Consider the following 22,213-nt stretch of genomic DNA (forward strand, 5'->3'; position numbering starts at 1 on the left):
GGGCCTAATTGATGCTTATAGAACTAGATAGTCTATGTGGGGGCCTAATTGATGCTTTTGAACTTCTCAAGAGAAGACTCTTGAGAGTCCCTTGGACTGCAAGGAGATCCAACCAGTCCATCCTAAAGGAAATCAGTCCTGAATGTTCATTGGAAGGACTGATGTTGAAGCTGAAACTCCAGTACTTTGGCCACCTGATGCAAAGAACTGACTCACTGGAAAAGACCCTGATGCTGGGAAAGATTGAAGGCAGGAGGAGAAGGGGATGGCAGAGGATGAGATGGTTGGATGGCATCAGACTCAGTGGACATGAGTTTGAGTAAACTCCAGGAGTTGGTGATGGACAGGGAGGCCTGGTGTGCTGCAGTCCATGGGGTTGCAAAGAGTCGGACATGACTGAATGACTGAACTGAACGGAACTGAACTGATGGGCTGTGATATGACTTCATTGGATCTGAATATTAAAATTATCACTCTGTATAAGGGAGCTCTGTACTTTCTGCACAGGTTTTGTTTTTAGTAAATCTAAAACTTCTCTAAAGAATAAACTTTATTTAAAAATATCACTCTGACTATGCTGTATCGGATAAAACAGAATGACAGGAAGAGCTCCTCTGAGTGAGCTAGGAGAAAATTAGAGATCTCTGAGATAAAGATGGCCAGACACAGAGCCCAAGGTCCGTCTTCCATGAATAGTTTAAGCAGACAAGGAGGAACAAGAGTGGTGACTGAGAAGACAAGGGCAGTGAAGTAGGAAGAAAACCAGGAACGTGTGGTGTCCCTGAAGCCAAGTGAAGAACACGTGTCGAGAAAGAGGTGGTGATTGATTATGTCAAGTGGTCTTATCAGCAATTATTATTATGAGACCTGAAATGTAATTGTAGCATTTAAGAAAATTAGAGCCCTGTTAATGACAATAATAAGAAAAAGTCAAGTGCAGTGGGTTGGGGGACAAATGGATCGGGCCAAAGACAGGAACTGGAGAGAGTGCAGTAAAGAATATAGAGTAGTTTTATTGCAAAAAGAAACAAAATATATGATGTAGTGGGAGGAGTGTGGCCAAGAGGTAATTTTTTTTTTTTAAATCAGAGGACTAATAACATGATTGTATGCTCATATTTTTAAAACTTTAGTATGCATAAGATTAATTTGTTTTTTTGAATTAAAATGCCATTCCCAGGCTACCCTTGTGAGCCCAAAGGAATAACTCAATTTAGAAGACAAAGTTACATAACAAGATGCAAACAGGACAATCAGTAGATTAAGAGAGGCTCCTGAAAAGGTGGAAATGGATGGAATTCAGTGACAGATGCTAGATTGGATTTAGGGAAGAAAAGAGACAGACCAGTGCTCGCTTGTAACAGAGGGGAAGAAGATCAAATGGCAGATGTAAGCAGTTTTGTATATTTGATATCAGGAAATTGAGGTAATTTCCATAAAATTAAGTTGGCAATAAGGTTATCTGTGGGAGGGAGAGGCTAAACAAAGAAAAATAAAATAAAATAAATCATCTCTTCAAACGAGATTTGATTTGCACCAGTTATAGCCATATGGGAATGAGCTGTCTTTCAATCAAAGAACCCATTATGGCAAATCAGAGCCCCTGCATTAGAGCCAAAGAGCCCTGGAGCACAGATCTGTCATTATCTCCCCTGTGATTCCTGTAAGCCAGTGACACATCAGAAACAGTGAGTCATGAGAAAGACAACGTGATTGGTGCTGGAGAAGTGAACCCTACCTCATGGCATGCCCCTGCACTAATCATTTTCCAGAAGCCTTAATTGCTTGCCTTGATACTCTGCTCCTCTACACCCTGAGTGACAAGTTAGTAATTCACTGTGCAAGGCTTGAGCAACTGGATGAAATCCATCAAGGGTTTCTTTGGCGTTCTCCCCTGACTAGACACTTCACAGTCGTACTTAATGCATTAGTGAACCACTTTTGGAAAGGAGTTTGCTCCCAAATAAAATTGAGCCCGGATTTTAAAAAGAAGCCCAAAGACACTGACTACTTACTAACAATGACACAAGGCTACATGCCTAGTCGATTTCCTTAGGCAAAGTGATAAAAGCCACGGACAACAAAAACAAACCCTGAAACAAAATGAAGGAGAAGTTTAAACCCACGGACAATTTGCAGGAAAGACTAGCTAGATGTAAAATATCAGGTCTTTCTCTGGCAGCATCCATCTCTATTTCACATGTAGTTTTGTTAATACTCGGGCTGGTAAATCACTCAGGTTTTCCAACCGTTATGAAAGAGATGAGTGGAATTCTGAACGGTGGCTTGGTGTACAAACAGCAAGGTTTGAATTTGTGCTTATCTCCTTAAAGAATAGGGCTCAAATAGTAAGCAGGAAATGTGAGAAAGAGTGTGCCCCATAAAAAGAGAGGCCTCTGGAAGAACAGTAATATCTCACCTTTTTCACTCTGTCATGGTGTGAGTTGTGCTCTTCCAAAATACAGGTGTTGAAGATCTAACCCCTAGCACCTCAGAAGCTGACCCTATTTGGAAAGAGGGTTTTAAGGAGGTGTTTAAGTTAGAATCAGATCATTAGGGTAGGCTCTAATCCAGTATTCTGCTGTGCTTAGTTGCTTAGTCATGTCTGGCTCTTTGAGATCTCACAGGCTATAGCCCATGAGGCTCCTCTGTCCATGGAATTCTCCAAGCAAGAGTACTGGAGTGGACTGCCATGTACTCCAGGTGATCTTCCCAACCCAGGAACTGAACCCAGATCTCCTGAATTACAGGCAGATTTCTTACCATCTGACCTACCAGGAAAGCCCAATCCAATATTACTGGTGTCCTTACAGAAAGAAAAACTAGGGCACAGTCACACATGGAGGGAATTGTGTGAAGACAGGGAAAAGGCACACGAGGCAAACAGAGAGCTCTCAGAAGAAATCAATCTTACTGACACCTTGATCTTGGACTTTTAGCCTCCAGACTGTGAGAAAATAAAATTCTGCTGTTTAAACCTCCCTGTCTGTGGTCCTTTGTAATGGCAGCCCTAAGCAGAATAATAAGCATTCTTTCTACTCCTCCATATTTCTTGTCATAGACACACAAATGTGTAGTTTAAAACTACTACAGGGCTTCCCAGGTGGCTCAGTGGTAAAGAATCTACCTGCAATGCAGGAGACACAGGAGATGTGGGTTTGATCCCTGGGTCAGGAAGATCCCCTGGTGCAGGATATGGCAACCCACTCCAGTATCCTTGCCTGGAGAATTCCATGGACAGAGGAGCCTGGTGGGCTACAGTTCATGGGGTCGCAAAGAGTCATGCACGACTAAGTGACTTAGCAGGCACAAGCATGCACATCTGTCTACAGGGAGGTCTGATACCTTCTCTTCCTACCCTTGCCTCCAGGGAGGCCTTCACAGCTTTCTTTGCTCACCTTGTCTTCTCTCCCTATGCATCTCTTCTCCTAGGTCCTAGGTGTATTCTACTTTCATATACCAAAAGCAAAGAGCTTTGTAGTTACCAAAGTATTTAGCAAATCACTTGGAATAAATAGGGGTTTTATAACCACTAGGTGGCTTTATTTCAAATTACTAGCTTTCTTGTTTAGGGTGGATCTAGTTTAGGTAGGATCATACATTTCTGCTGAATCAGGATCTCTCCGGACTTCCATCTGGGCCTTTCTAGTCCTCAGGTCATGGGGCTGTGAAGACAGACAGTTCTCAAGAAAGGAGGCATTTGAAAAACAGACAGGGCCAATGAACCCACAAGTCAATAGACAAAGATAACAATCTTTTTTAAAGTCAGGATGCCACCCGGGCCCCAGGATGCACACGGTCCTTGAGGTTTCACTTTTGGAAACATTCAAAACCAGTTCAGCTCAGTTTTATACTGAAAATCAAAAGGAAAAAAGAAAAAAAAAGAAGAAAAATGAACAAAGGCTACCGTGGTTCCGTGAGAGTTGGCACAGGACATGGAGATATGCTGGATCCATCCTTGCTGCCAGCTTATTTCCCACCCTAATTATCAGCAGCTGCTCTGTAGCATGCTCATCCTCCTGACATGTTGCATTTTCTGTGAGATGTTTCTCTCTCACTCCCACATCACTTCTAACCTACAGTTGTTCTCCTCACTGACCCCTGCCTCATTCAGACACACTCCTTCCCTACGACACAGGTCAAGGAAGCCCTGCCACAGAAAAAGAGGACAAATCCTCTTTTCCTAGTAACAGTCACTGACCTTCGTTCAGCTCTGTACTGTCTGTTTCCTGAGCTTGATTGGATTGCAAAGGCCTTAATGATTATTGGATTAAAAATAAGATGAATACAAACAGCCTGCAAGGACATAATCAAAAATAGGCCACAGAGAACAATGAGGGGGAAGGGATCATACTTATCCTAGCAGATAACTTGTTCATAAGCAGCTTCTATCATGGAAGTACTAAATGATATGATTGGTGGTGAGTAGTTACGAAGGACTGAAGGGAGAGGCAATGGAGATTGCTTTTAAAGAGCAGAGAGTCGGAGTTAATGCACTTCTTCAGTCTCTAGTCTCCTAAGGCACAGAGACAAAGAACGGTGATGAAATTAAATACCTCAGAGCTGCAAGGCTCTTTTCATTTTAGCTAATCCAATGAAATCCAATGAAATCATTCTCTGAATGATAAAACTGAGGTCTAGTCTATTCAGTAATTCAGCAAACATGCATTGAGCATATATTACCATGAAGTAAGTCCTAAAGAAGAAAACAAATATTGTTTGTTTTTTTAGCACATACATACAGAATCTAGAAAAATGGTACAGATGAACCAATGTTTCAGGGCTGAAATAGAGACTGGACATGTGGACACAGGAGGAGGAGGGGAGGGTGGGGAAAACTGGGGGAGTAGCATGACATATATACACCACCATGTGTAAAATAGCTAGCTAGTGGGAACCTGGCGCATAATACAGGGAGCTCAACTTGGTGCTCTGTGATGACCTAGAGCGGTGGGATGGGGCTGGGGAGGGTCCAAGAGGAGGGGATATATGTACACATATAGCTGATTCATTTTGTTATACGGCTGAAACCAAAGCAACATTGTAAAGTAATCATACTCCATTTAAAAAAATTAAAAATAGTTATATTTTTAAAAAAGTGTCCCATATGATGGAGAAGGAAGAGACTATAGATAACACAAGAAACATGAGTCACAGGGAGAGAAGAAGGAAATGCAGAGTATACGAACTCTGAAATCCCTGACCTCATTTCTCCATTTGTCATCCTTATTTCTCCTAACTCTAGGATATCTGTTTCTGTGGGAGCTAGTATGCGTGTGTGCTCAGGTGTTCAGTCGTGTCCGACTTTTTGTGACCCCATGGACTACAGCCTGCCAGGCTCCTGTGTCCTTGGGATTTCCCAGGCAAAAATAGTGGAGGGGGTTGCCATTTCCTTCTTCAGGGGATTTTCCTGGTGCAGGGATCAAAACAAATCCTTGTATCTTTGTAGCTCTTGCATTGGCAGATAGGTTCTTTACCACTGAGCCACCTGGGAAGCCCTAAAATCTATTCATATTCTCATTAGTACAAGAAAACTGCAGCATGTGGTGGTTTTCTGGGCTCAGATGAGTATGAAGCATTTATCAGGAATGTGAATTTGTACCACTGTTGACCAGTGAGGGGAATGACATCTACTGCAATTGTATTTATATTAAATGAACTGTTGTATTTAAAACCTGACATACATGATTGCAGGGACTGATTCATAATTCAGTAAGCATGAGCTCTAAAAATTATGGGAGTGTTTCTCATACTGACATTAAAGGGAAACTGGTGGGATAGTAGTAGAGACATGCTCATAAATGAGAGGTGGGGTGAAAACAAACAGGGCCCTGTGGGGCTTCCAGGCACAGAGGTCTTTTTTGTCCTTCATTTCTTATAGGCAAAATTCTAGCCTCTACGACCTTCCTTGAATTCCAAAGGGCAAATTAAAACAAAGAAGCCCTTGCTAATCAAGGGAGGAACAGCCAAGAAACCACCTAAGGCAAGATTGAACAAACCGGAGAGGTTCATCAAGATTAGGAGACCCTTGTTCACAGCCCTAAAATATGACCAAACTCTTTGCAGCCCTATGGACTGCAGTATGCCAGGCTTCCCTGTCCTTCACCATCTCCTGGAGTTTGTTGTTTAGTTACTTGGTCATGTCTGACTCTTTGCTACCCCATGGACTGCAGCATGCCAGGCCAGGCTTCCTGGTCCTTCACCATTCCCCAGAACTTGCTCAAACCCATGTCAATTGAGTCAATGATGCCATCCAACCATCTCGTCCTCTGCCTTCAATCTTTCCCAGCATCAGGGTCCTTTACAATGCGTCAGCTCTTCACATCAAGTGGCCAAAGTTTTGGAGCTTCCATTTCAGCATCAGTCATTCTAATAAATATTCAGGATTGATTTCTTCTAGGATTGACAAGGGCTTCCCTGATAACTCGGTTGGTAAAGAATCTTCGTGCAATGCAGGAGACATCGGTTCAATTCCTGGCCCCCGGAGAAGGGATAAGCTACCCACTCCAGTATTCTTGCCTGGAGAATCCCCGAGGACAAAGAAGCCTGGCAGGCTACAGTCCATGGGTTGCAAAGAGTCGGACACAACTGAGCAACTAAGCACAGTACACACACTTAGAGCTTTAAGATGCTAATGTACATTGTGAAAAGGAGGTTTTAGGAGAAACACCAAGTTTATTTCATCTTTCAAGGGATGCTTCCATCTCAGAATACTAATGAATATCACCTTGAATGTGTGTGAACTGAACAAAGTATGGGGAATGTTTTTCATGCTAGGCACACCCAATCTCCTATTAACAGTATTCATTGCTTCAAAAGCACATCACAGATTTCAGCTCTGGTCAGATCCTAGAGTTCTGAAGGACCTAAGACAGAATTTAAAGTGAAAATTTCAGTTTGGTCACTAAAATCTTTTAGATTCATCATGATTGGGGGCGGGGGAGGAGAAAAAAGATATTATTCCGAGATGGAGCTTCTAAATAAAAATATTGGCAAAAAGCTCCCGAATCATGATGTTGAAGCAGAGGGTAAAGCCATGGCCTGGGGAGACAGGCTGTCTCAGAGTTCTAATTTTGGCTCTGGTGGCACCAGTGGGGATTAGTGATTTATAATAGCATCTTCCCACTCCTTTTCATAGGTCTGCTGTTTTTAATCTAGCACAAGAGTTGGCTAGTTATGGCCCATGGGCCAAATCTGGCTCACTGTCTACATTTTTAACTGATTAGAGAAAAAAAATCCAAAGAAGATAACATTTCTTGATATTTGAAAATTATATAAAATCCAAATTTTGGTGTTCATTACTGAAGTTTTCTTCTTGACTGCACTGGATCGTCACTGCTGTGCAAAGGCTTCTCTAGGTTTGACGAGCAGGGGGCTACTCTCTAGGTGCAGTGCCAGGCCTTCTCGTCGAGGGGCGTCTCTTGTTGTGGAGCTCAGCTGCCTCACAGCATGGGGAAACCTTCCTGGACCAGGGACTGAACCGGTGTCCTTTGCATTGCAAGGCAAATTCTTAACCACTGGACCACCAGGGAAGCCCAATAAAAGTTTTGTTGGAACATAGCCATACCATTTGTTTATGCTACAGTGGCAGAGTTGAATGATTATAACAGAGACTTTATGACCAGCAAAGCCTAAAATACTTGCTTTCTTGTTCTTTCTGGAAGATGTTTTCTGACCCTTGAAGTAGGATATAAAATGAATGATGGAATTAAATGTGAGTAGGTCAACGTGTCTACAAACACTGTCAGACAATCCTCCTCATATGGACACTTCTCATAAGTGGATCTTAAGATCGGTTTATAAAGTGCTCCAAATATCTTTTGGTTGACAGGGGAGTAGCTGGAATTTCAAGAAATTACAAACATTTAAAAATGCCCCGTGTGTCATTTTCATGGCCTCTTTTAAATGTATATTTTAAAGCATTCTAAGTAGGAAGGGAATTTTGAAGCAAGTATCTCAATACATTTTTTTTTTTAATAGAAGAATAGACAGTACTTAAAACATGCTGATTTTCAATGCATTTATTTAAGTCATGTTCAGAACTACTTGTGTATATAGAAATATGTTTTCATACCATAAACAGTTCCTACTCACATTCTTAAAATGATTTGCACACATTAACCAAGCAAAGGAAAAAAAAAAACAAGCTTCAGGGCTGCCTACAGATTTAGGCAGACAAAAAAAGAGATTGTCACATTTGCCTTTGGGTAACAAATTTAATTACATGGATTTCAACTTACAGTACTAACACAAAAGGGATAAAATAAAGGGAGTGTTGTAAATTAAATGCCTTAGCAGCGTATTTAACCAGTAATCAAGAAAATGACCAACTTCTATACTAAAATGCTATTAAAATATCTCCACATTTTCATATAAAGTAGATGCCAAATACTGGTTTACATTTAGAATAACAGCAAATTAACTTATCCAATAGCATTATTTGATCACCCTAGAAGGAGTTGCAAAACAGACATGGATGAAAAACTTTCCTCACTGATGTCATGTAATTATCTCAAAAACTCAAAAAACTGGCTACACTTTTTTCTTTCTCAGAGACACCCGTGGATATCTCTCAGAATTGTCTATTTCTCAGATGGTCATAGCACAGCTATACGGCACAGCTGCACTGACCACCTAAATAGTTCAAGTTCTGGTAAATTAAAAAATTTTTATAGCCTCCAGGGCCATGAAATGTTCTATCTAGAAAGTTTTTTTTGTTTTTTGTAAATACATAAAATAGGTCTGCAGAGCTATAGAATCATAGAACCAGGGTGGGAAAAACTCACAAGTGAATCAGGGTGGTAAAAGTAAAAAACTGATACTAACCCAAGTTTGTACCCTACATAGTTAAACATCATAGGAAAAACTTGTCATGTGTATGCAATATGTGTTTAGATGAAACAGACGATCTATAGGAACATAGAGACAAATACCGAAATACAGAGACAGAGATAAAGATTAATAATATCTCAGGTTCCTAAATTTAAAGTACAGTTCTAAAGCTGGAATCCACATTCCAGGCTGAAGCCCCCTAAAGTGTTTGCAATTGTGGTAGGTAAACACTTTTTTTTTTTTTTTTTTTAAGCAAGAAGATCCATAATTCATTTATTGGACTCTCTAGGCACTCACGTTTTCTAACTTTTCAGTTAGCCCCTGAAAATCTTTCTGGAAAAGAGTTAACATGGAAATATTTTTCCTTAAATTTTACATAAGTAGCATGTACTTATCTAAGGATATTTAATAATTAGTATATTCCTGGCTAAAGGTGAGATTAAATGACACTTTCTCATTTGTGGAAGGGTTAATTTCATTTCCCGGCAGACAAAAACCATTTCAGATTACCCTCCAAATTTTCTCTTTTTTAGTTTGTTCCCATAGTTTCCTCTTCATCTTTCACCCCACCTTCTCCTGTGTTCACCTCTTCTTTCCTCTTTCTGGGGGAAGGACAAGGAGAGGAAAACCTCCAAGTTTTAGTCATTATTGATTTGGAGCACTGGGCTGAGATTGGGCTTGGGAAATGTGCAATATTGGGAACTGCCCTTAAAACCTGTAATGAATCTCTGCCTGGACAACACTGTGCAGGTCACTGGACTGATCCCCACTAAAGGAACAGTATTAGGTGTGCTGACCAGTGGCTGGACAGTGAGTGATAACCTGCCCAGGGTGTGGAGGGGTCTAGTGAAGAAGTGAGAACAATTTCAGCAGTGTGAGTTCTGTCACGAACAGTATTGAATCCCAGTGTGTAACAGTTTTCTGAAGGAAAAAATTACAGGTTCAGATACTTTCTTTGATACAGTTATTCATATACATGAAAGGGCACTGCAGACAAGTGTGGTTTTCTTCCCTCTTTTTCATGAGAGTACAGTTGTGGCCTTCTAACTTTAAGCCAACATCTTTACCCAAGGTGCTCCTTGGAAGAAAAGCTATGACCAACCTAGGCAGTGTATTAAAAAGCAGAGACATCACTTTGCCAACAAAGGTCCGTATAGTTAAAGCTATGGTCTTTCCAGTATCATGTATGGCTATGAGAGCTGGATTATAAAGAAGGCTGAGCTCTGAAGAAAGGATGCTTTCGAACTGTGGTGCTGGAGGAGGCTCTTGGGAGTCACTTGGACAGCAAGAAGATCAAGCCAGTCAATCCTAAAGGACATTAACCCTGAATATTCACTGGAATGTTTGATGCTGAAGCTGAAGCTCCGAAACTTTGGCTACCTGATGTGAAGAGTCAACTCTTTGGAAAAGACCCTGATGCTGGGAAAGACTGAGGGCAAGAGGAAAAGGGGGCGACAGAGGATGAGCTGGTTGGATAGCATCACTGACTCAATGGACTTAAGTTTGAGCAAACTAATGGAGATAGTGAAGGACAGGGAAGCCTGGTGTGCTGCAGTTCATAGAGTCGCAAAGAGTCGGATATGACTTAGCAACTGAAGAACAACAAAAACACTTTTCTGATAGGCTTATACATATAAATTGTTGCCTGTAAATGAAAAAAACCTATTTTTACTTCAAGTGCCCAAATTCTCATCCTTAAGCTAAGAGATACAAGTCTATCCACTTCATTGACTACTAATAAAAAGAGTTCACAAGTTCATTATTTCAAAAATTAGGCCCCAGCCTCTAATATTCTGTCTCATACGTTAAGCCAGAATACATAGATACATAAAATCAGTAATGAATTATGTATAAATATACATGTCTACACACACACACATTTATTAGCTAACATTACTTATTTGACCTTGATCAAACTACTTCTCTGTTCCTCAATTTCTTGATCTGGAAATTGATATAATAATAGAGTTGAGAATTAAACAATAATGTGGTGAGGGTTAATTGATACATTTAAAAAGCATGCAATAAAAAAAGAAGGACAAAACCAACCAAAAAAAAAGTCTGTAACACTGGGATACAGAAAGCTGGATACAAGTAAAGCTATAGATACTCTAATGGATACTGTGATGCTCAGTCTAGATTCTAGAGGTTGTTATATTGGCTGCTGTGGCTCATAGAGGTGCTCATGGAAACTTTTCTCTATTGAAATGCAGAACTGCTTCACCCGGGTTTATTTGTCTCACCTCCCCCCAGTGAATGACTTTATTAGCTGATGTCAGGAAACAAAGGCTTGGAAACTCAGGTTAAGGTTAGAGTGACTCTAAGAAGTGTCCAAGCTCCAGAGCTCCCCACAGCATCGGCTGAGACCTCAGGTGCCATGGCGCAGCAGGCCATCTTCTTCTTCTGCCTGATCTTGCCTTCCTCACTTCCTTAGAGATGGAGTATATCCAGAGAGAACCCCCAGTAAACGTCCTAACATGACTCTTCATCCGTGTGTTTGCTTGGAATTCAATGTAAGATGATAGATATACATAGACAAAAAGTTATCTTTCCATTATCCTGAAATTGCTAAGATCTAAATCTGAAGAAAAAAGTGCTAAAACCTTACTTAAGTTAAAACAAAAATCAGTGGAAGTTATGCCTGGCCACTTCCCTGCAGGGCTTCCCCATAGGAGAAAATGCATTTCAGAGAAGAAACCCAAACACCATCTCCCTGCCCCGGACTGTTACCAGAGAAAGACTAGAAAAGAGGACATGCCACTTGGTTATAACAGTTTTCAAGACATACACGATTTTTTTGAGGAGAAAGGAAAGAGTTTCTCTCAAACCATCAGAACAAGTCAGGGAAGCACAAGTGCGCAGGTCGTCAATTTTGAAGCTAGAACTGTCACCCAGCCCTTCTCCAAGTTCAAGACTCCCCTGAGGTGTGAAACCGCTGAACTGCTGGGCATGAAGCTCATGATTCATGGGGAGTAGGGTGGTAGTGAGGGAAACAGTTTTCTTTACCCTTACTTGGCAGATCAGGATACATGAGTTTCCGGGTCACTGAATAAGCTCAAAGAAAGCAGCTGGCCCTTAAGCCATTTTGTTGCTATCCCACCAGGACCATGCTCAAGGTGGAGGCTCCTACCACATGACATGCCTTTCCCCTTCTAGGGACATTACATAATCTACACATGCATCAGATGAAAGAGGCAGCGTTTGAAGCGGGATGCAACAGCCATTAGGGTTTCCCAGGTGACGCTAGTGGTAAAGAACCCGCCTGCCAATGCAGGAGACCTAGGAGAAGCAGTTTCCATCCCTGAGTCAGGAAGATCCCAGGAGAAGGAAATGGCAACCCACCCCAGTATTCTTGCCTGGAGAGTCTCATGGACAGAGGAGCCTGGTGGGCTACAGCCCATAGGGTTGCAGAGTCGGAAATGACTGAAGCAAATTAGCGTGCAAGTAATAGCCAGTCAGTGTTAAGAGGCTATACCACAGGGGGTAGATTCTCTGGAGGAAGATCTCTATCTTCTTCCATCTTTCTTCTGGTATCATGACGAGAGAGGAAGGCAGAGGAGTAAGAAACAGGATCTGAGGAGCTTCCCTCCACTTCAGCCACTAGAGCCACAAAGAGGTCTTTGCTGCACCAGGATGGGCAACGATCCCACACAGCAGGACATAAGCCTTCAACACAGCCAAGGCAAGTAGTTACTGCCAACAATAAACCCATTTCATATGCTTGAGTTTCCTCCATAAATCTGGTAAATACATACACTTCGTTTCCTCCATAAACCTGGTAAATATACACACTTCAGTAAGTACTCAGCACCCTGTGTTACACTTCCAGGTGTTAGGGATACAGTAATGAGAAGAAAGCTGTGGTTCTTTAACTAGATAAAGTGCCTACTTCCTTGCCTCTTTTTCCCTGTCTCTGAATTACTTCTTCTTTTTCTCCCTCTGGCAAAATATTCTTCTAAGCAAAGATATCATCATTCCATTAATTACTCTATTTATTTTATTTTAACAACACAAGGGAAACATGCACAGAACGCATTTGGAGAAGCAACAAAACCAACTGGATTTTCTTTCTTCAAGTACTATACACGAAAGTCAGCCAACATTCCTTTCTCAACCACATTTCCCCAAAGCTTAGCACTTGGCTATAAAAGTTCACTCCAGCCTACAATTTGGCATGTCTGACAGCAAAGTCTTCAGATTTGCCAATTTGGCTAACTACTCCTTTTTGAGTAGCAAGCAGATAAATAGGAAACAATTGGAGCGAAATGTTATAAATCATGACATAATTCAGAGAGACAATACATTTCATGGGATAGTAGTCTATAAGAAATTAACCCTAAATTATAGTAGTTTTTTTTTTCACATAGTTTTTTTACAGAAGTCTAAAATCTGCATAGAAATGCAATACAAAACAAGTGCTGTTAAATACTATGCAAAGACCTGAAACTCTTAATTCTGTTGAAAAATCTTGGTCTTCTCTCAAAGTTACACATGATTATTATTTAATTCCACAGGACACTTCAGAGTAATGCAAAAACAGAAATGAAATGAAACAAAAACTCTGACCTACATAATATATATCAATAAATTATAAAGGTATAACTTTATAGGTACTGATGGTATATAAATAATATAAATATGCATGTTTTGTTTTATATGTATATATGTGTGTATATATGTGTGTGTGTACACACAATTTTACACACACACTCATACACAAATGTGTGTGTACATACATAGTGCTAGAATATTTGGCAGAGCCTTCTGGAGGTATTTGCCACTTTTACTGAAAATCATTATAAGCAGGTATGATTAAAGCATTTAATCCTATTCATTGACTGTACCTTGGGTAGTTGGGCTTAAGATATTTGTCCATAAAGACAGAATTGTGCTGGATATGTAAGTATCATTTGCAGGATGAATTTTCAGAAGTGGTGATCTAGAGAATTCCACAGACAAAGCCAGTGTAGAATAAGTATGTGTTATGAGGATCTGCAGACAGGCAGTCCTGCAGAAGATTCTATATAAGACATTGATCACATTTCTCCACTCCTTCCTGTCTCCTGCATTTTCTGACAAATGAAAACACTCTTGCAACTTTCCAGATTTCCCACATCAAACTGTCACAAAATTGGAATAATTAAAAAATAGTATCTTGTCATTCTAACTTACAAAGATAAATCAAATGGCCTGCTATCTTTAGGCAATCTTGATTTTTGCAAAAACTGGTTAAAATCATGTGATACTGATCCCTCCATTCCAGTACATGTACAGATGCATTTGCCTGGAAATCTATCCTAATGTAGGGACATACCCAAAAGTTCTAGTGACCAAGATTAATGGCACAAATACTGGATTCCCAATGCAGCCATAGTATTTTTTCAACTCTTTCTTTAAAGAAGCATTTGGCACAAGTCTCTTGTTACTGCCAAAGATGATTCAGAATTATTAAACCTAACTTAGAAGCTACTACATATTGCATTAATTATTCAGGAAGCATCTTTTCAAATGAGCTATGGGCATAGCATGTTTATTTCCATAACTACTGCAGCCACCCTGAACTTCCTTGAGAAAAAAAAAAAATTGAAATGACAGCTTTCAGATTCCACACCACACAGTTTTAAACTGCTTAAGGTTTCCTCATTAAAAGCCATTCTGTCTTATGTGTTGCACATGAAACACATACCCTAGAATTGCAACCTTGGAAAGGAGGTTTTGTGACTTTCTGGGTTTGAAGACACAGCTCTTTCTAGAACAGTGTATATGAGAACATCTTCACCAAAAAGTGCAATCTCTACACAAATGGGAGACTGCATGAGAAAGTAGACCTTTAGTATTATTGGAGATGAAGAATCAAAGCTGCCAGTTTAATACCATGCTCATTTCAAAGCTAACAGACCTAATGTTTGAGAATAAATAGTGAAAGAAATTTCCTCTAACGATACTTCAAAGACTTTGCAACATCTGGAATTTGGTTCCATATAGGGTATTCCACTAAGAAGTAAGTGTAACAAGATTTTAATAGAGCAAACAAGACTCAGGTTTCTTACAATATGTTTTCCCTGGGGGGAAACAAATAACACAATGCATCTGACTAACCTTTCTGCACTTGAGTTGCATTAATTAACATTTAGTCATGGATTCCACTGTGAGCCAGATGAACTCAGAGCTACAGCTGTTTTCACTGAGGGAGGAAAATATGTTTTTGCATTTTAGATTCTCAGCATTTATAAATCTGGGGGAAATGTTTTACTGACTGCCTCTGCACCAGCATTATTGATATGCATTACATATTAGTCACACAAATAAATTCACACTCACCCTAGGCTGTGATGAAATCCATGTTAATATCACATCAACAGGGTCAGTCAGAACCAAATATATAAAAACCACATTCCTAACTCCCTTTTTCTTACAGCAAGAGTTAAAGAAGGGCTAAGCAGCTGACCAAGGAAGTAGATCATGACCTTGAAGAAAGTGTTGCTGGGTGACCCAAAGACTTAAGTGCAGATGAGGTATTCTGAGAGGGGTGCATGCAAATGACTAAAAGAAAAAAAAAAAGTGAACAGATGTTGAAGACTGAAGACATGGAAATCCAGGATCTGATCACTTGGCAGAGATGTCCTCAAATACTCTAAGCCAAACATGTGGAAGTGGTTGGTTGTGAGCAAAACGGATGTGACTGATCCTTTGTCAGTCATTGAAGGAGGGCTTTTGTTCTGTTTTGTTTTTATAGCCGAGGCTCCTTAAAGATGCAATTTTGTGAGGAAACATGACAGTGAATCAGCTGGACAAGGCATTCTACCTGGAACACCTGGTCAAATCTTACATTGAAAGAGGACTGTAGAATCACCTTTGTCCCTAGTAGTCCCCATATGAAGGCTGTGTCATGACTTCTGGTCCACTCTGGAGTCTCATGGACAAATGGAAATCCAGTAGTCATGTGGGTAAATGCATGTGTGTTGGTGTGTTCATTTGTACCAGTGTACAAATCTGGAATCATTAGTCTCTGTGTGAATACCAACCAAATTTGCCACTTGCTTCTTCAAAAGAATGTTCTTAGCCACAACTCGGGAAGAATAAAGGCTGTCTGACCTGTCTTTACCAACATGTAATAGCAATTCTTGAATCAAAGCAGAAAAATATCTTACCTGGAACTACTTCAAAAAGAAACTTCCCTGGGCTCTCTTCATTGCAGGGATGTTCAAGCACTTTATTTCCAGGCAGGAAAATTGTACCCTGTGAACACAAATGCCCTAAATATCAACATCATCAGATAGCAAATATCATCATCACTAGTGAACATCGAAGATGTGTTTATAACCCAGTATTTAGTGATATGCATCTGACTCATTTATACTCCCAGCTAATCAAAAACCACATAACAGCATCATATACATTCAACATTTAACAAATATTTGTTGAGCACCTCATAGATATAAAACACTGTGTGAGGTGCTGAGTACATTTTTTTTTTTTTGTAAATTATTTATTTTAATTGGAAGCTAATTACTTTACAACATTGTAGTGGTTTTTGCCATACACTGACATGAATCAGCCACGGATGCACATGTGTCCCCCATCCTGAACCCCCCACCCTCTTCCCTGTCCACCTCATCCTTCAGGGTTGTCCCAGTGCACCGGCCCTGAGTGCCCTGTCTTATGCATCGAACCTGGACTAGCAATCTATTTCACATATGATAATACATATGTTTCAATGCTATTCTCTCAAATGATCCCACCCTCACCTTCTCCCACAGAGTCAAAAAGTCTGTTCTTTACACCTGTCTCTTTTGCTGTCTTGCATATAGGATCAATGTTACCATCTTTCTAAATTTCATATATATGTGTTATTGTATTGGTGTTTTGCCTTCTGACTTACTTCACTCTATAATAGGCTCCTCCTCATCCACCTCATTAGAACTGATTCAAATGCATTCTTTTTAATGACTGAGTAATATTCCCTTGTGTATATGTACCACAGTGGAGATTCCTTAAAAAACTGGAAATAGAACTTTCATACGACCCAGCAATCCCACTGCTGGGCATACACACTGAGGAAACCAGAATTGAAAGAGACACGTGTACCCCAATGTTCACTGCAGCACTGTTTACAACAGCTAGGACATGGAAGCAACCTAGATGTCCATTGGCAGATGAATGGATAAGATAGCTGTGGTGCTGAGTTCTTTTAAGCATCAATTTAGTAAATGTATTCTATGTGCCAAAACCTTTTACTGAGCATTCAACCAGCATAATATTATTTGTTAGAAAAATCTTATAAGGTAGGTATTATATATATGCCCATTTTATAGCTGCAGAAACCAAGGCAGAGACATTCCATAACATAGCCAATGCTCCCATAGCCTTCTCTTCATTATCTTCTCTCTTTTCTGTTAAATTTTCTTTTCTTTAGTGGATCATTTCTATCAGTACTGAGACATAGTTTAAGAATTACTTTTTTGACTCCACCTTCCCTTGCAGTTCTCATTTCACTTTTTTTCACTTGCCTAGCAATGAATTGTCTACACTGAATCCATTTATTCATATGGATCCACTGCAGCTTGGTTTGTGTACCCATAATTCCAATTACATGATTCTTACAAGCTGCTTCCCTAAAAATTTTCAATCCTCCATGAACTTGACTCCTCAGGAGCATTCAGCATTATTAACTACTCTTTCTTGATGTCTTTCTTTCCTTGCTGTCTTAGTTTCTCGAAGTTTTCCTTTCATTTTTCTGTTGACTGAATCTCTTTTGCTGGTTATAACTGGACTTTAAATGTTAGAGTTTTCCAGAGATTTGTCCAATGCTTCCTTCTCCTCTGACTTTATACACTCTTTCTCTAAGCTATCTCATCCATGCCTCTGACTTGAATAACCAACGAGAATCCAAAGAATATCAAATTAATATTTCTATCAAGGACTATATGACCTCTAGACTCTTGTATCCAAGAGCTTATTTGACATTTCCATTTGGATATTTAAAATGCATCTCCAACTAAACTTAGCAAAATTCAAATGCAGTTAATTCAGGTCCTGTTTATATATTCCCTAAAAGGTCCATATAGACAAAGCTATGGTTTTTCCTGTAGTCATGTACAGATGTGAGAGCTGGACCATAAAGAAGGCTGAACACTGAAGAATTGATGCTTTTGAACTGTGGTGCTGGAGAAGACTCTTGAGAGTCCCTTGACTTCAAGGAGATTAAACCAGTCAATCCTAAAGGAAATCAACCCTGAATATTAATTGGAAGGACTGGGAAAGACTGAAGGCCAAAGGAGAAAGGGGCAGCAGAGGATGACATGATTGAATGGCATCATGGACTCAATGGACATGTATTTGAGCACACTCCAGGAGATAGTGAAGGACAATGGAAATTGGCATGCTGCAGCCCAGGGGTTGCAAAGAATAGGACATGACTTACTGACTGGACAACAGCTTAGCACCACCTTCCAATCAGTTGCAAAAGGGAGAAACAAAGGAGTCATTATCTCTATGGTATCTCTACTATCACCACGCCCTAGTCCAAGAGACTATATCTCTTATCTGGAATGTGTCAAATACCCTTTCACTGAATTTCTCACACTACCCAAACATCTTTTAATTATTTTTTTCCCCCTTAACAAGGTCAGAGTGATCTTTAGAAACACAAATTTGATCTTGCAACTTTGTTGCTTAAAAATGTCCAAAAGCTTTCCTTTGTCTTAAAATAAAGCTCTGGGTGGGCTTTCCAGGTGGTGCAGCGGTAAAGAATCTGCCAGTCAATATAGAAGACACAAGAGACATGGGTTGGAAAAGACCCTGATGCTAGAAAGATTGAAGACAAAGGGAGAACGGGGCAGCACAGGATGAGATGGTTAGATAGCATCATTGACCCAATGGAGAAGAATTTGAGCAAGTCCAGGAGAGGGTGGAGGACAGAGGAGCCTGCAGCACTGCCGTCCATGAGGTCACAAAGAGTTGGACAGGACTTAGTGGCTGAACGAAAACAGCAATGAAGCTCTGGGTGGGCTGGCTCCACCTACCCCTCCAACCTAATTTTTCCACACTTACACTTTCAGTACTTTCTATAATCCAGTCAACTGCCCTTCTACAAATGGCACCATGTTCTCACTTACCTTAGGACTTCATTCTCTCTTTGTTGTTTTATACCCATCTTTCAGACTGACTACATTATAAAATATACTTGCATAACTTCCTGAATGTTCCTTAGACTAATTCACCACCCTATGTAATTATGTTATTTGTAAAATTACTTGATTAATGTCTATCGTCATCATTAAACTATCAAAGAGCAAATATAATGTGTTTTTTAAATTTTTTATTTATTTACTTATTTTTATCTTATATTTATTTTTATCCTCAAAGTATGTGGGATCTTGGCTCCCCAACCAGGGATCGAACCCATACTCCCTACACTGTCATTGTGGAGTTTTAACCACTGGACCACTAGGGAAGTCCCAACAATGTGTGTTTTGTACCTTAAGCTACTGTCAAAGCCTAGCACTTCGCATGGCAAAAGGTTAACACTTTAAAAAAGGGTATGTTTGAGTGAATGAGTACTGTTAGTGCAATAAAACCAGTATTCAAAATAAAGCACACTGGAATTCAAAAGCCTATGCTCTGTCCACCATATTATATTGTCCATTTTCCCAGCTTGAAGAAATGTTTAACTCAAATACTTTACACAACTTTGTTCTACCTTGCTTAGCACAGAAAATTATAGTCATCTTATTGGTCCCTCCATCTGGGCTTAGAGTGATAATGGATAGCACTGTCTAACTAAAATCCAGGGAATTAGAGGTTAGAAGGGTCCCTCCCTGTCTGTACTCTACACAGTGAGGTATTGGAGGCAGTGCCTTCGTTTTCCTCCTCCAGGAAGTAAAATGCCTTGCTTCTCATCACATCTAATGTTCCTTTGCCTATGGATTCCATTGTACTTTCTAATATTTTTTAACAATTTAAGACTTTGAAATATTCATGGTAATCATTATAGAGAGGTTAATATAGAGTACTAAAATCAGTTGTTTTGATTACTAGTGGATTTTGCTTACTGAAATGATATTGTGAAATAATTAAATGTGTGATTTAGCCCAACTTTATAATATACTAACTTTCAACATAGATACAGCATTCATTTCTGATTGCATATACATTTGTATGCATGTATATATGACTCATTTAATTCTGTGTCTTCAGGTTCTATACAGAATCTTAAACAGTATGTGTGCCCTATAAGTTAAATTCAAGCCACTCTTCTGCATAAATTATTTCCCTCCATGAAATCCCAATCCACCTTGCTTGGTAATTAGAAGACAGAGTAATGCAATCCTTTGTTGTCTCTTTCGTAGATGAGAAATAACTACTTCTGGCTGAAATTTTCATTTTCATGTTCAAATTTGATATTACATAGGTTTTATATTTTGAAAGTTTTCCAAGCAAACTGTGATGTAAAAATAATAGTTTATTTACCAGTAGGCAATGTTTAGGACAGAGTATACTGTAACTGACAAACATTTACTGTGGTTACTTCATTAAGTCATTCAATAAGTAAAATAAAGTCATTTAATTAAAATGCCTAATTTGATCACCTTGTATAGAAACCAAGTAGTTAAAATTTATAACTAAGGGAAAGGTATTAGTTGTGATACTTATCTTCTAAATATTTTGCAAAGTATAGATTGTCAGAAAATGCACATAACCAAACAAAAAAAAATCTATAATATACCCATCACCATAGACAGCCAATATTAACACAATACACATCTCTCCATATTTATATGTATATAAATATATGTGTGTGTATTAAATACACAGTATTTTTTTCCCTTTTAAATTTTTTTTCATTTATTTATATTAGTTGGAGGCTAATTACTTTACAATATTGTAGTGGTTTTTGCCATATATTGATATGAATCAGCCATGGATTTACATGTGTTCCCCATCCTGAACCCCCCTCCTACCTCCCTCCCCATCCCATCTCTCTGGGTCATCCCAGTGCACCATCCCTGAGCACTTGTCTCATGCATCAAACCTGGACTGGCGATCTGTTTCACATATGATAATATACATGTTTCAATGCTATTCTCTCAAATATTAAAAAAAAAAAACAACAATCAAAATACCTATCACATGCTTCAAAACTTAGATCATATGTTGTTATTATGCTAATATAGTAATCTACATCACTTTTAAAAACTAGCATAGCATAGTACTTACTCAATATACATACTTTCACAACCTCTATTCTTATAAAGTGTTTGTAATTTTTGGTGTTAATATATATAATGTTTTCATGAACATCCATGAAGCTAAATCTCTGACTTTTCCTTAACTTATTCTTTAGGACAAATAGAGAAATTATTAATAGTACTCAAACATATGCACTGTTCATATGGGATTGGTTAATTCTTCCAGAGTTGCTATAAACTAGCTAACCAAATGAACAACTAATATGTAAATATAATTCAAGTGCCTCATGTGATTAAGGGCTTCCCTGGTGGCTCAGATGGTAAAGAACCTGCCTGCAATGCGGCAGACCTGGGTTCAAGCCCAGGGTTGGGAGGATCCCCGGGAGGAGGGTGCGGCTGCCCACTCCAGTATTCTTGCCTGGAGAGTCTCATGGACAGAGGAGTGTGGTGGGCTATAGACCATAGGGTCAAAAAGAGTCAACAAGACTGAGCGACTAAGCAAAGCACAGCAGAGCACATATTATTAAAACACAGTGTACTGAGATACAACCAGATGTCAGACACTGACATTATCTCAGGTGATCTCAGATATGTGAAAGAAATAAACTCTACTTTCAATGGAAGATTGACACAGCATATAACTGCAGAACTAGTAAGTGCCAAAGTATGTTGAAAAACACAAAGAAGCATAATAAAAGTTTAAGAAGAGAGTGCCGTAAGAGTAATCTGATTAGTTAGGAAAGATAATAGGGAAGAGATGTTTTGTTTTGTTTTTTAAGAAGTTACGGCTTTAAGATTTAATGAGGAAGGGATCAGTTCAGTTCAGTATAGTTTAGTTGCTCAGTCGTGTCCAACTCTTAGCAACTCCATGGACTGCAGCACACTAGACTTCCCTGTTTACCACCAACTCCTGAGCTTGCTCAAACTTATGTCCATTGAGTTAGTGATGCCATCCAACCATCTCATTCTCTGTCATCCCCTTTTCCTCTTGCCTGCAATCTTTCCTGACATCAGAGTCTTCTCCAATGAGTCAGTTCTTTGCATCAGGTGCCAAAGTATTGGAGCTTCAGCTTCAGCATCAATCTTTCCAATGAATATTTAGGACTTATTTCCTTTAGGAGGGACTGGTTGGATCTCCTTGCAGTCCAAGGGACTCTCAAGAGTCTTCTCCAAACCACAGTTCAAAAGCA

At 39.5% G+C, this 22,213-nt stretch overlaps 1 protein-coding gene across 1 annotated transcript in view; it reads right to left on the minus strand.

Moving 5' to 3' along the window:
- ARHGAP24 (Rho GTPase activating protein 24) overlaps positions 1-22,213 on the minus strand; it is a 544,676-nt gene that overhangs the window by 281,073 nt on the left and 241,390 nt on the right. The window contains exon 3 of the mRNA XM_065914155.1: positions 15,984-16,071. Coding sequence (XP_065770227.1) covers positions 15,984-16,071 — 88 coding nt within the window. The remainder of the gene's footprint in view (positions 1-15,983; positions 16,072-22,213) is intronic.

This window comes from Muntiacus reevesi, chromosome 22 (genome assembly GCF_963930625.1).
Source record: "Muntiacus reevesi chromosome 22, mMunRee1.1, whole genome shotgun sequence".
NCBI lineage: Eukaryota > Metazoa > Chordata > Mammalia > Artiodactyla > Cervidae > Muntiacus > Muntiacus reevesi.